At 45.5% G+C, this 14,587-nt stretch overlaps 1 protein-coding gene across 8 annotated transcripts in view; it reads right to left on the bottom strand.

Annotated features, from left to right (window-relative positions):
* Positions 1-14,587, bottom strand: part of Ca12 (carbonic anhydrase 12) — a 52,616-nt gene that overhangs the window by 2,870 nt on the left and 35,159 nt on the right. For 3 of the 8 annotated variants that reach the window (XM_040275977.2, XM_040275978.2, XM_078049503.1), the window contains exons 5-8: positions 13,977-14,072; positions 13,064-13,127; positions 12,644-12,801; positions 478-565 (exon numbers count right to left, since the gene is read on the bottom strand). In XM_040275977.2, the coding sequence (XP_040131911.1) occupies positions 478-565; positions 12,644-12,801; positions 13,064-13,127; positions 13,977-14,072 (406 nt within the window). Of the gene's footprint in view, positions 1-477; positions 566-1,425; positions 1,438-4,387; positions 9,215-11,032; positions 11,160-12,643; positions 12,802-13,063; positions 13,128-13,976; positions 14,073-14,587 lie in introns of all 8 variants that reach the window. The other 5 variants (XM_013360098.4, XM_021727280.3, XM_021727284.3 and 2 more) reach the window with 3 other exon arrangements.

The raw sequence follows: 14,587 nt of genomic DNA, 5'->3' as shown, positions 1-14,587 counted from the left end.
GTCTTTAAATATCAGACCTGCAGTTTTAAGGAAGTCCCATTATTCCTTCATAATTCCTGGAAACCTTTTTATCTTTCATACCAGGAAGAATAAATTATGTTTTAGGAAAAGACAAACTATGGACCAAGAGTACTTATTACTAATGTGAGACATGAGGTTTTCCTTCATTTTTTTCTTTTTGGATTTATAGAAGGAAAACCAGATGGAAAAGTCTTAGTAAGAATAGCTGCTTGTGTTTAGGCAAAACCCAACTCCAGCCTGTTGTCCAAGGTCACACAGCTAATCAGCCATGGCAGCAAATCTGAGCACAGTGACCCTTGAACAATCAGTGTCTTCTGCAAAGGAGGCTGGGGCAAGGATGTGTGGGACCAGCCCTACTAGGCTGTGTTGATTCAAATGTCAGGGGCTCTTCCTTCTGCAAGGCTGTCTTCCCAGATGGACCAATCATAAAGGACATACGAATCCAAACCAGCTTACCTCTTCTTCCTTCTGAAAAGCCAAATGGACACTGCCAGGACAATACAGATGCCAAGAATGCCAGCCAAGGCCACTGAAAGGATGACGCCTGGTGAAGAGGCAGTGGACAACAAGTTACATCCCTCCCTCCCCTTTATCTCATCCCACAGTAGATGAGTGTAATCATGTCCCAGCTACATAATCATTCTCAGAAAGACAAAACTTCCCCATCTCTGGCCTCAGATTTTCGTCTGTGGCTCAGTGGGACTGGCTGGAGTACTTAAAGGGAGCCATTTGCAATGTAGTGGTTTCTAGCAGGGTTTCTCAAACCTGCACAAGAATCATCTGGAAAGCTTGTTCAAAATGTAGATTTAAAAAACAAAAAAACAAAAACAAATAAAAGCCCCCAACTCTCAGAGACCCAGATCTAATTTATTTGGCATAGGGCCTAGGAATCTGCATTTTACGAAGCACCTCCAGCTGATTCTGATGCACATGGTACATGAACCACACTTGAGAAACCCTGGACCACAGAATAAGAACTCACTCCATCTTTGCTTCCTGGAGTTGAGGCCCATTGGAATGTCTATCAATCAGTTTTATCCCCAAGTTCCTTTGGGGTCCCAAACAATCAAGCCCATTGCCAAGGTCACATGGACAGTCATCTGACCTCCACATTGGGCTTACATTTGTTTTCAGGCAATGCCCTCCCACCATTCCCTCCCATGAAGGTCGTAAGTAGATTCTTTGTACACATGCTGTAGAATGATTAGGTTTTTCATTAGAAGAACACGATTGGCAGTTCATTTTTGAATTAGAGAGTGATTTGAAGGTGAGACTCAGTGAGGAGGGGTCCAGAGCCAGAGCAACAGCACAGAGAAGCAGAGCTGGAAATATCACAGGCCCAGATCACACTGAGAATCACAGGGGTCACCCAGCTGCAGCATGCACGGCCGGTTGGCCACATACCCACACTTAGTCCTGGGTCGACAGGATTTCCAATTAAAAGGGAGAGGAAAAGATTAGAAATTAGAGTCTAACTCTGCTGGGTCTGATAGGTGTTGACAGAAACTCAACTTTTGTTTGGTTGGTGAGGCAGGGCTTCTGCAACCCTTCTAAGGGTGGTCACCCTTGGCTCAGGTGACTGCCTGAGGGAGCAAAGGGAATGCCTACCTAGAGATTCATACTGTGATTCTTCCTTCCCATGCTCCTTTACCACAACAGTTTCTTTGCTAGAAAAAGACTAGTTTTTAATACGGTGTGGCCAAAAAGGGAAGAGGAGGAAGGCTGAGAATCAGCCTCTGTGGCAGGCTGTTGTCTACTATGGTACCTGCTCATTTTCCTTAGGAATTTGCCACCAGCCTTCTCCCCCACCCCACCCACTCTGTTATCATGATTTGGTTCTGGTTTTGTTTGGTACTACTAGACAAACTCCTCTACCATACCTGCCTCCCTTCTCTTCTTCACACAACCAGGGGACTATGATCTAGTAAGTCACTACTGGGGACAGAAGGGGTGGGTTAGGTAGGAATCCTCAGTGAGTCTGAATTAGTGCCCAGACATCTAAGGTAAAATCCCACAGTTGGCCTACTGGGGACCTCCCAGGGGGGGTCTCACATAAATCCACCTTCTTGAGTGAGCAGAGGAACCCAGTTATGACATCTTCTCTGGGCCACCCCCAGCCTGATGCTTCCAAGTTCTTAACAGCTCTTCCCCTTTCTCCCAATCAGGTCCTCCATCTAAAGAAAGTCTCTGTTTACATAAACCCTCTTCTCTGGTGGTGGTCTGATCTCAACAGATACTTGTGTGTATCTGTTTGGCGGAGGAGTGTTGGTTCTAACTCACACTGGAAGCAGATAGTGGCCACCCCGCCTGACACACAGAAGAGCCTGTTCCCATGAAGTTCACCATGGCCACTGAAACCTCAGAACAGTCCTGTCCAATGTGAGATGCCAACAGAGGACCAGGAATATGCTTCTGGGGCATTTGACACCCTGGAGAACCAGACTTGAGGCTGCAGGTGGAGGTTTTACTCCTTCCTTTCTCCTGTCCTCTGGCCAGAGTCTAGCTGATCCCCCAAGATCCAGCAGCCTATGCCCCTTCCCTACTATCCTGCTATCTCACATGGAGCCTGTAAAGCCTCCCTGATGTGAGGCTGGCCCCTGTGTGTGTCCTTGATCTGGCTTTCCCAGATGGCTCTGGACTGCTATTAGGGTAAGCAGAGCAGGCATGCAGGGAGCTATTCCCAAGGACAGAGTGTCCTGTTCTCCCTGCTCCTAGGCTACCATGGCCAGCTCATGGCCACCCAAGTGGCAGAGAGAAGGGCTCCATGGGCAGATTCCCTACCTAGGCCTCTTCCTGTAACCTGAACACGAGAAACAATCTGTGGCTTGGGAGGTGCTTGGGGCAGGAGCCTCCATGATGTAGGTGTTTATACATCACAGGCTCTGTCTCCTGCCTGGCCCATGGCCGCTGCACAGTGCAACTTGGTATTTGGGTATGTTGGGGTTTTTTTGGCAGGGAGGTAGTACTTGCTTTGTTTAAAAGTAATCGGAGACCTTGATCCTTGGGGTCTTAAGGAAAAAAAAAGAAAAACTGGCCGTGGTTTCTTTTACAAGCCCTTCAATGAAATTCACTTTTTTCCTTGTTTCTAAAGCTCCAGAAGTTTGTGGTGCCCACCCAGCTCTTGCCACATAAAGACTATTACTAGTGAGCCTGAGCACTTGGCCAGTCTGTCCAAACTGAACTGTTTCTAAAGTCGTCTCTTTCCCAGTCACCTCAAACATCCTGAGAGCCACACAGGCCTTCAAACAGCTGAGCAGTCCCAATCCATGCCTAGAGGAGGTGCCTTCATCCTGTGGTCTTAGTTTGCTGAACAAGGTCAATGGAGAGCAAGGCCCCTGGATGGGACTTTTCTCCAGAGCACATGACCCCAGTTGGTAGCTTCTTTGGGGACAGAGTCTGGCTTTCTCTCCATTCATTGTGCAGTGCTTTTGATTGAATTAGGCTCTAGAAACACCAGCATAATTTGATCAGGTGCTCTAATCTGAGCTCTTTGTTCCTGGATGACCACTTGTCAGGGACTAAATTGCCTCTCCTTAAAAACAATGTAATGAGAATAAACAGCCATGAAGACAAGGAAAGCCCCAGAGATTGGGACAGGTGCCTTTTCAAAGGCAGCCAAAACAAAGCAGCTCAATCAAGCAAAGAACCAAACTGTTAAGGAAAAGGATTGCCCCTGAAGGTATGACCTAAGAGTTCCACCTCCTCATGAAGCCTTGGGCAAGATTTGTCAGGACTGTGGTCCTTGCCCATTGAGGCAGCACCAACCATCAAGGAAGTGGGACTCTGGACTTGGGTCCAGGTGGAGGTAGAGCCAAAGCATTTACTGACTAGAGAGGGAAAATTCATGGGACTTCCAGAGCACAGGAAGAACTGTCAGGGCAATTAGAGAACTAGAGCCAAGAGAGAGAAGCCAAAGCCTGTTTATAGCAAAGACTCAGGTGTAGCCCAGATTCTGGGATGCTGTAGAGAACAGGCAAAGTCAGAGACAGTTTTGTTCAAATAAACAAAGAAGTGATATGTTTCTAAATGGAGACTAAAACAGGCAGTTCCCCTGAAGAACAATGAGACAGATGGGAAAAATAGAGACAGCTGGTTCACAGAGGTGGCCTGAGAGAGCCACTGGATAAGAACTCAATGGCAGGGCTCCTGAGTTGGCAGTAGGAGGAGACTGCTGTGCGAAGGTGGAGAGCTACCTGCTGGCCAACTCACGTGAATGAGTGAAGGTGAGCCAAGATAGGGCAGTGTGACACACAAAAGGAAATCACATGGATATAGAACTGGATCATCGCACACCTCATCCAGGAAGGTGCAGACATGCAGACACCTGGAGAGGATCAGGGGCTGCTCACCACCAGGGCCTCACTACCTGTTCTGGCTGGCTCGGCAGCTTCCTCTTCCACTGGCATCTGGCTGGCCCGAGGATGCTGGTTAACTGCTTTTGAGGTCTTCTGAAGCCTCAAGTATAAACACAGATAAGTCCAGCTCCAAGAACAAACACCTTGTTTACATGTCTTGGGGTTCCTGGAACAACACTGTTGCATTTTCTAGCTCTATTTGCAATGCTATTTGATTATGGAATACACTTGTTTTCCTTTCAAAGTATTACTGAGAAGGATGGACTGATTATATAGGTGGCATGCTGCGTAGTAATAACACACAGATGGGTGGTTAGCAATCTCTGGTCCTGTATAAGAGGACAGGAGAGTTTAGGTTTACCCAGGGTTCGATCATTTAAATACATGAAATCCAGTTTAGGATGGTAAAACCACTATAATTGTGCTCTATTATAAACCATACAGTCAAGTGGCTCTAATGCTAGTGTTCTTTTCAGATAATTCTTGGTAAGAAAAGCAAGGAAGATGTCCTCAATAACCACAGAGCATTGCTACCATCAGAGGACAAATGGGAATTATCCTTATTAACATTGTGTAACCCAGCAAAGAAATAATTTCTACAAAGAAATCTGCCAAAAAGACACCACCAGGTTATACAAGAGAATTGGTTTTACACAACTGTGGAAGGGACTGAGGGCTCTGCCCTCCCAATTGCAGGAATTCAGGCCCAGAACAGAAAGCCACATTGCTCTCACAGGCCTAAATCCCGGAGCAGCAGGGGTGATACAAGGCCAGCCCTTGGCCCTGTGACTATCTTTAGTGGCCCAGGCGGTCTTTGCTGAAGAAATGATGGGTGATATTTTGTCCCATCAAGTCAGAGCAGCAGAAAGCATGACAGGATCACTGGGTAGCTTCCTCCCAGGCCTTCAACATGTGACATAAGTTCTGATCGTTAGTTTCTCTCAAATTTGTGGGTTGATTTTAACACTGTTGGAAAATTGAAAACAAAGCAAAATGAGCCTTAATAAAACTAAAATCTGACAACTGGCCAGGCTTATGTGTAAATCACTGAGGAGGAAAGGGGAAAGACAGGCCAGTTATATCCTTTCAGCAAGCTTATAATGAGCACCAGGCCCAGTGCCAAGAATAAAAAACAAGTAAGACATCAATCATCCCTCTCTTATGGAGCTTGCAACGCGTGTATAATATGTATTCTTTCTTCTCTCTCTCTCTCTCTCTCTCTCTCTCTCTCTCTCTCTCTCTCTCTCTTTCTTGTTTTTACTGAATGGTAACAAATAATTACTCTGTTATGTGCCAGGTGTCATAATAGAGAGGAATCATGTTGAGGCTGCACTGAAGGAGACTATAAGTCACCTCTAGCAGAATGGGGAGAACTTCTGGGTACTTGGTCTTATGAAGCAGGGAGAGAATTGCTCCAGATAAGAGGAATAGGGTGTGCACTTGAGAGCCCCTGTCCTGTTAAGGGAGGCTCTACAGTTTGGTGGAGCTGAGGCTGAAAGGGCAGGACAGGTTCCACCAGGGAGCCATTGTGGGAAAGTCAGCTGGAATCCTCAACAAGGGGGGATCCAAACTTCTGCCTGATCTCTTATCCAGCTGTTGTCTGCTCTGTGCCAAAAGCTTGTTGTTAGAAGCAAAATGACATGCACAGTGGGGTTTTCTGTCCCCCTTAATACACAACCAGAGCTGTGCTCAGGAAGTGTTTGGCATGTTGAAGGGACTGGGCCCTCATTTTGCTCAGATTGCTCCCAACCAAGCAGCACCTCCAATCCAGGTCTAGGAATTTGATGATAGGAACTCCTCTGGTTACTATTTGGATGCTTTGGAAGAGATGATGGTACTCTTCCATTTAATAAGTTTTATTAATAAATATAAACTTAAAGAAGCCCAAGGTCAACAACAACACACATAATTTTAGTCTCAAAAGATTAGATAATTAGCCATCTTAGCTGTGTAAGATTTCTCTCTCCTTTTAAGGTTTTCTAAAACTATGCAGTTCCTTGGGGTCAAGAAGAGTCTAATCGTGCTGCTCTACAGACCAGCGCTCCAGGCGGCCTCCCCCTTCTGTCTAGCGCTCTAGTCCTGATGCATCTCAGCTGGCTCTGGCTCTGAAGCAGGTGACATGCAAAGCTCAGAGCAGGCCCCCTAAAGATATGATTATAGAAACCCTTTGGCCTTTTTTTTTCCCCTCCAGTTTCCCTTGCATTGAAATGTTAGGAAAAAGCATTTAAGTTTGAAAACCTCTTACCATCTAAACCCAGAGTTGGTGTCACTGGCTGGGATGAGGTCAGTCTGAAGGAACCAAAGTGGGGCCAAAGCCCTAAGCCCTGGCCCCTAGGATGGGCACCTGCCTCTGCCATCTTTCCCCTGCCTTCACTTAGGCAGCTGACTTCCATGTAACCTGAAATGGTCCCAGAATGATTCCCTTCTCCAGGAACCCTCCTCGAGGACAAGATCAAATCTTCCTTAGAAGAGGCACATTCTAAGAGCTGAAAAAGGGCCCGGCTTGACTTTCATCTTCCCATCTAGAGTAAGCCTTTAACCAGGCACAGTGCATACACTTGTAGTCCCAAGGACTAGGAGTCTGAGATGGGAGGATTGCAAGTTCAAGACCAGCCTCAGTAACTTAGCAAGACCCTATCTCAAAACAAAAAAATAAAAAGGGCTGGGGATGTAGCTCAGTGGTAGAACATTCTTGGGTTCAATCTCCAGTACCACAAAAAATTAAAAGTTAAAAAAGTAAGAATTTTAACCAAGGCAGTCAGAAATAACCTACAAGAGAGAAAATCTTACACAAAAGAGAGGGAGAAGAGGTATGATGAGGAGATTGTGGATTCCTGATAAAGGGGGTTGTATACTTCTCTTAAAGAGACTAGTTCTCTCCTCATTCTACTTCTCTTGGCCTTACTCAAATATATATGATATACAGCTGAGTGTGGGGCACACACCTGTAATCCCAGCACCTTGGGAGGCTGAGGCAGGAGGATCACAAGTTCAAAGCCAGCTTTAGTAATTTAGTGAAGCTCTCAGCAACTTAGTGAGACTCTGTCTCAAAATTTTTTAAAAAAATGATAAAGGGCTGGGGATATGGTTCAGTGGTTAAGCTCCCCTGGATTCACTCCCTGGGATGTGGTTCAGTGGTTAAGCACCCCTGGGTAACAAAAGAGACAGAGAGAAAAAAAGATATACACTCAAATTCTAAAGGAAGATGGTAGACAAGGCTTTTCTTGGATTTGCTTGTTCTTCCTTAGTTACTTCAATGTTATTGTTGCAAGGGGGTAACCAACACTAAACTGAAAATTTCATGCTATAATATAATAAAGAACAGGGTATGTGATATACAACTCTAGAATCCTATGACATGAGTGGAAAAAACCAGTTTGGGCCAAGGAGCCACTGAACGACACCTGGAGCAGTGGTTTATAGTTGGATCATTTTACCCCACTTCCCCTGGAGAACTTGGCAATGTCTAGAGACATTTTTTGGCTACCACGGATGGGGAAGATGTGCTGGGTGCCATGACACACACCTGTAATTCCAGTGCCTTGTGAGTCTGAGGCAGGAGGATTGCAAGTTCAAGGCTAGCCTTAGCAACTCAGAAAGGCTCCTAAGCAAGATTCTGTCTCAAATAAAAAATAAAGATTGGGCATGTGGCTCAGTGGTAAAGCATCCCTAAATTCAATTCGCAGTACCAAAAAAAATAACAATATAAAATGGGGAGATGCCACTGGCATCTAGTGGATAGAGACCAGGGATGCTGCTAATGCCACAGTATACAGGACACTCCCACAGTAAGAATTATCTCACCTAAAATGTCAATAGTACCAAGGTTGAAAAACCCTAGGCTAAGGTATGGCTAGACTATAAACTCCTTAGAGATGGACAGCAGGTCCTGCACTCCTTTCCTGAGCACAATCTAGGAAAACAGCAGGGTCAAGTTAAATGATTCAGTCACAAGTATCTCCATTTGTTAAACCCCAGATTTCCCTCCCGCCGCCTTCTATCCTGCCCAGTTCTCTGCACCTTCTCTCCTAGGGTTTTCCTCTACACTACTTTTCTCCTGGAAGAATTTTCTAACCCCATAACTCTTGTTAACTTCCAGAGAAGACCCTGATAAAACAGACTCTTCATTATAAACTTGCCTCAGTGGTTTAAAAGTCTGCATATAAGTCCAAATTGCTCAAGGTTCATTTTGACAAACAGACTCACACTATAAACCTGAAAGAGCAAATATCAGTCTGAGACTTGCTCCAAGTTGCATGAGAGGCCCTCGAGAATGCATGCATCCCTGGGCAGATGAAGTCTGGGTTTTCACTCCTTGGAGACTACCTCTTTATTCTTCCTTGGGAAGCAGCCCTGTTTGCTATCAGTGCTTTGGGAAGTAAGAGGGAGAGGAGAACTCAGGCCAAGTTTCTATAATCAGCCTCCAGAACAGGTTTGCCTTGGACTGCCATGGATTCTCATTCCAAAGAGAAGGCTGAGCCCAGGATTGGCTATGGAAGCAACATTTCTGGTCAAGCCATGCAAGAGGGTCAGTGGCAAAGCTGTAGTGGAGCTTTGATCTTGATGTCCTAAGCTAGGAGTTGGTTTGCAAGCTTCTGCTTAGAGCCCTGTCAAACTACCCCAACTAGACTTAGAGAACTACAGAAGTGCTCTGCTATAGACCTGCCTGCACTGCCCAGTCTACAAGCAGCTGCTTAGACCTTAGCCAGTCTAAGAAGATGGCTAATTATTCCCAATGCCACAGTCCATTGTTACAAGTGGGGGTTACTTTTAGATGTCATAATCAAATTCCTGCACGGTTTCTTCCGATCCTCTGTAATTGCCCTCAAACTCTGTCCCTGCAACATAAAGTTAGGATTGGTAGTTGTTAGTGTCCATTTTTAGAATCATAACATATTAGAACTGAAAAGATCACTTCATCTTATGTGACTGAGGAAACCAAGGCTAAGGCATATTGTGACTGAGGAAACCAAGGCTGAAAAAGAGATATGATTTGTCTACATCATACATGGGGCAGAAAATGAGATGAGGCTTTGGACCAAGCCCCTCTGACTATAGGGAAAGTATTTATTACCTCATTCCCAGCGATGTGTATAGACTATTTTGGAAAACATAACTGAGAGTAGAATTCTTGAATCAATGTCAGCAAAGTCCCTTATCTCTAGTAGAAGTATATGGTTTTTTTAAATTTATTTAAGAGTTGGAGTACTTTTAAACCTTAAATACTATATATTCCACTTAGAAGAATGGGAAAAGAGAATGCTGTATCCAGAATAGATTACAAAGGAAAGCATCCTGGAAATTGGGGTCATTTCCTAGAAAAAGAAGTTGATAGTTATCATATTATAGCTTCTCAATTTTTGGCAAGGGGCCATTGTTCACAGATTCAGTTTGCAGACTGAGAAACCAAGGAAAAGAGGAAAGTGGAGTTAACTAGTAGTATCTGAAGAGCAGAACACAGAATGCGAATCTTTGGGCAGTTCTTAATTACAAAACTAATAGAGGACATCATTCTGACTATGAGTGGGTAATTCAGAAGAGAATCTTTCTAAAGCTTTCTGACAAGGGCCTTGAACACAATCTTCATCTACACAACTATGCTGAGGAGGCAATAGTTCTCACATCATAAGAAAGGAACAAAAAAAAAAGTGCACAGGAGAGATGAGGGGCATGGATTCTCTGGCAAGTGAGTTAATGGGGTCATCTTTAAATATGAATAGTCAGTCCATGAGTGACATAAAAGATGAAGTGGAATGTCCACAGACCTTCCATGATTCTGACCACTCAAAAGATTTCCACCTGGGAGAAGCTCAAGAATCAAGAGTGAGAAAATGAACTCCTTAGGGACTGCCTCTTTATTCCTCCTTGGGAAGCAGCCCTGTTTGCTTAAATACTATATATTCCACTTAGAAGAACGGGAAAAGAGAATGCTGTATCCAGAAGAGACTACTGCTCCTTTATCACCTTCCCTAACCCCCAGCTTCCAGCAGTGTTGAAGGAAGCTCTGAGCTGACCTGGAAGTTACAGATTTAAAAGAAAGAGTGAGCCCCATTTGCCTTAGGAATAAACCACACTATTAAGCTTCGTTCAGTGTGGAACATGTATACCTGCGCTTATGCAAGCTCCAAGGAGATTAGACAAAAGGCTGAGTGGGGAGGATGCTTTGATGCCCAGTGGGCCCTGCTACACTAGGCCTTGAGTTGCTCGTGGCCATGGAAATGGTTATGCTCACAATATTACAAAAGAGTGCTGCTGGACATTGGTAGTGCTGGAATCACCTGGCTAGGCTTAGGGCAGGATGGATGCAGCCCTTGATGCCAAGAAGCCCTAGGAAGAGAAGTTACAAGTCTCATCTGTAAAAAGGGTCCTATTGTAAGTCTTAAGAGCAGGGATCATTTCTTCAGAACAGAGATGTCTCCAAGAACCTCTCTTTCCCCACTGTGGGAGACCTCCAGACTTAGCAAGGGACCTGATTGATGTGTCTGGAGATCCTGGCCTAGGTCAGTAACTAGTAACCCGCAACACCTCAAGGAGCTATTACCCCAGTTTCTGTGGCAGCCAGAGTGCTCTTAGCCCATCTCCTAAGGGCATCAGTGCCAGAGACAAACTTGGTGTGAAACAGAGCTCTATCACCAGGCACACACTGCTTCCTTCACCTTGTCGAAAGGAGATGTACACCAGTCTCTCATCGAACTTCTGGACCCGACGGAAGTTGTTGATCATTTCTCTTGGTGAAGGGTCATCCACTTGTGTGAAATACAAAGCCGTCTCCAAAGCCAGTAGCTGAGGGGAAGAGCAGAAACGTACCCATGGGCAGAGTGATATTCCCTGGTCTGGCCTCCCTGAAGAGAGCTCCTGGGAGAAGCCTCTGGAACCAGCCCATGGGGTGCTTAATAGGAGGCATTAGAAAGCAGTGGGGAAGCCAGAGAACTGTTTCTTCCTGCTTCCACAGGAGTCTTGTTAACTGGATGCTGGTCAGCGCTGGCGTTTTCCAGCTGCAGAGACTCCAGGGAAGGGCCATGCTGCTGGGCCCTGGTTACACCCAGAATCTGTCCCCACAGAGGGAAAGCTGGAGAGAGAGGGGGCTCCTTAGCTTCTCACGGAGGCTCCCTTCCCCTCAAACTGAAACCCAACTCTTTTTTTTAAAAAATTCAGGGGTGCTCAAACAAAGAGCCACGAACTCTTTTTTGAGTTTTGTTTTGAGACAGGGTCTCACTAAGTTGTTTAGAGCCTCACTAAGTTGCTGAGGCTGGCTTTGAACTTGTAATCCTCCTGCCTCAGCCTCCTGTATCATTGAAATTACAGGTGTGTGCCAGAACCCCAGCTCTTAAAGCAAAGGGGCTGGAGCTTGTTCCAGTAGTCACAGAAGAATAAAAGGAGAGAGCTAAGAGGTTTCTAGGTCATCTGACAACTGGCTTCCTGGCATTTTCACATACCCACAGAGATTATATAATCAATTTCCAAGGTAGTTTTTGGGTTAGCATGCTGCTGCTTCCCCACAATTTCACCTCCTGATTTACCATCCTGGCTCCCATCCGCCTACCTGCTGCCAATTTATCTAGGTTCTCAGCTCAGAAGCTGGTAGTGAAGATTAGGAGCAACAGTGAGGACTGTACGGGACCATGAAGCTGAGGTAGGGGTGAGCAGGTGTGAAGTTCCAGCTCCTGGGGGAGCCAATTTTCTTTTTCATGCTTTTAAGTTGTGGCAGAGAGGGGTGAGCTATAACTTTAAACCCAGAAGACCTGACTTTGGAGCTCAGCTTTGTCCAGCAAGCTTCTAACCTTCATTTCTATCACTATAACATGAGAGGCTTAGAGACGGTTGCTAAGAACTTTGTACCCCACTTTGCAGTAGACTGAGCTTCTTGAGGGCAGCAACCCTCACTCATTACTGCAATCGCACACCCCATTTGTGAAATGATTTAACTTGATGCCATCTCTTTTTTGCCTTTTAAAAGAACCAGGCTCCTCCCTGACCTGGGAAGTGAATACCACCCAGCTGCTAAGGAATATATTAACAAATGCAGCCTTTCAGCTCTTTTTTTTAAAGAACTGTGGAGGCAAGCATTCATTTTCCTAGCTTGACTTCGTAGCACCTCTCTGAAGCTCAGCCTATAATTTCTGCAGTGTTTTCAGGCACCGGTGATATTTGGAGAGGTTTTGAATAGCTGCCAATGAAACTCTTAAACAAGGAAATAGAGTCAATGATTGTGATATGGTTTGTGGTGGGGACCAAGGTACCATGGGGACTCTGGCTCAGGCAGTTACCTGCTCCTGGGAAATTTGCACAGGATTTCGGAAAACCGTCCAGAGCACAGTGGGGTGGCAAGGAGGTGTGGTCAGGGACCCTTCATATCGGTAGTACTCGGCAGGCCTCTCGGGAAGCAGTTCTTCAATGTTGAAACCTGGGATGAGCACTTGTTGGCCTGGAGAGACATGTTGGGGAGACAGTGTCAGCCTCACTCCCCACAGCAGAAGTGCAGCTAAGCAGAATGACTACACTCAGAAATGTGAACTCCCCCCTCTGTGGGTCATCCAACCCAAAAGCCTTGTCATACACTTTTAAACAACCTGCAGCCCTTACCCTGGTAAACACAGGAGGAACCCTCCCTTTCCATTGTTTTTCTTAAACAGTGTGACTATATCCTTCTCGAGCAGAAAGGGGATAAGAATCCAAGGGCCCCTTACCTTTGTACCTTACATGTTGAAGGTGACTGAAGATCTTGTCATATGATGGATTGAAGGAGCCCATCTGCAACAGAGATCATGCAGGTTTTGCTAGGACAGAATACTACAGGCTAAGTCTGGATTGACAATTGCTATCAGAAGGGCTGAGCTGATGGTATGTAGCCACCTGCCCTCGGTCATCTCTAAGAATCCATCCTACTAGGATAGTTTGGATGGTTCAGAGGCTTTTGGGAGTTAGTGTAATGGTCCTGCCATGTCATATCAAAGGATTTCCTATTTACAACTGAAGGCATCAGGCTTGAGTGTCCCATGGCATGGGGTACAGAGTGTCTGTACATGGTATCCAATTATCTGTACATGAGCCTGGAGGCCACAACTAGCATGTCCATCTAACCCAGAACTTAAGGGAGTTCTGGGTTCACAAAAACCAAATCAGAGAAGTAAGCACTTTGGGAACTGAGGTAATACTGCCTCATTAGGGAATACGCAAGCTAATCAGAAGATGATCTCATTTTCTGAGTAAAGAATTCACTCTGGGGTCCATATATAGATAGCATGGAGTTTGGATACTGGAGGACAAGTCAGGGGCTCAGCATCTGACAGGGCAGCATAATGACCCCCTTCCCCACAGATTCTCCCTTGCTGAGCAAATTACATGCCTCATGCAACAAGGCTGGAGACTGGGCCTTATTTTTTCCAATGTCACAAAAGACATGTCCATTTCCCCTCTCCAACCACAGAAAGGGCTGCCTCTAGGCCAAGAAAGAACTCAAAGGGACTATTCATGCTCTGGGGGTAACATGGGGGAGCATAAGGGATCAGCTTATTACCTCAGGTGTGCACAGAACAAAACGTCAAATCTCAAACTTATCCTCTCTACAAATTTCATAAAAGCCTTTTAAACATTTCTTACCTCGATGAGGACAGCTAGGACAGCGAGGCCTTCTGACTTGTCACTGGCAGAGCTGACGTTGGGGTACAGGTCTGAGTTATAATGGACAATGTGCAGCTGCAGTGGGAGAGAAGCTGCCTGTCAGGGGATGAGTGGCTCTCACAGGAAGCTTTCCCTTCTTCTAGAGATTAGAAGTCAACTAGGAGGATAGATACCTGTCCCTCTCCTCCCCTAACCAACCCTCCCCTCTTGGTATCCCCACTTTTCCGTTTTCCCTCAGTCCTCTCCAAACTTCAATTCCCACTAGGGCAGACTGTTTCTTACTCACTCATTGGACCCTTGGTATCTGAGAAGGCACCAGGAAAATACCAGATGTGCAATAGATATAAATGAAAAACTGAATGGGTTTTTATATGGGCCACAAAGAAACTTGAGCACTTGAATATCTTCCCCTTCTGATTTTTCCTACTTATTCTGGAGCCTATGGCTTGCCTAGCCTCAGCCCTGGACTCTCTGCACTTATCTAGAAGCAATGAGATAGAGCAGGAAAACTCTAGCTGTAATTTAATCATAATTGATTCAGCACAGGACATGCAGATTTATCCGTTAGGTGGATAAAATCATAGCATGGC

The sequence above is a fragment of the Ictidomys tridecemlineatus genome, chromosome 5 (genome assembly GCF_052094955.1).
Source record: "Ictidomys tridecemlineatus isolate mIctTri1 chromosome 5, mIctTri1.hap1, whole genome shotgun sequence".
Classification (NCBI taxonomy): Eukaryota; Metazoa; Chordata; class Mammalia; order Rodentia; family Sciuridae; genus Ictidomys; species Ictidomys tridecemlineatus.
The sequence above is the reverse complement of the archived record's forward strand: the minus strand, read 5'-3'. Positions and strand labels throughout refer to the sequence as shown.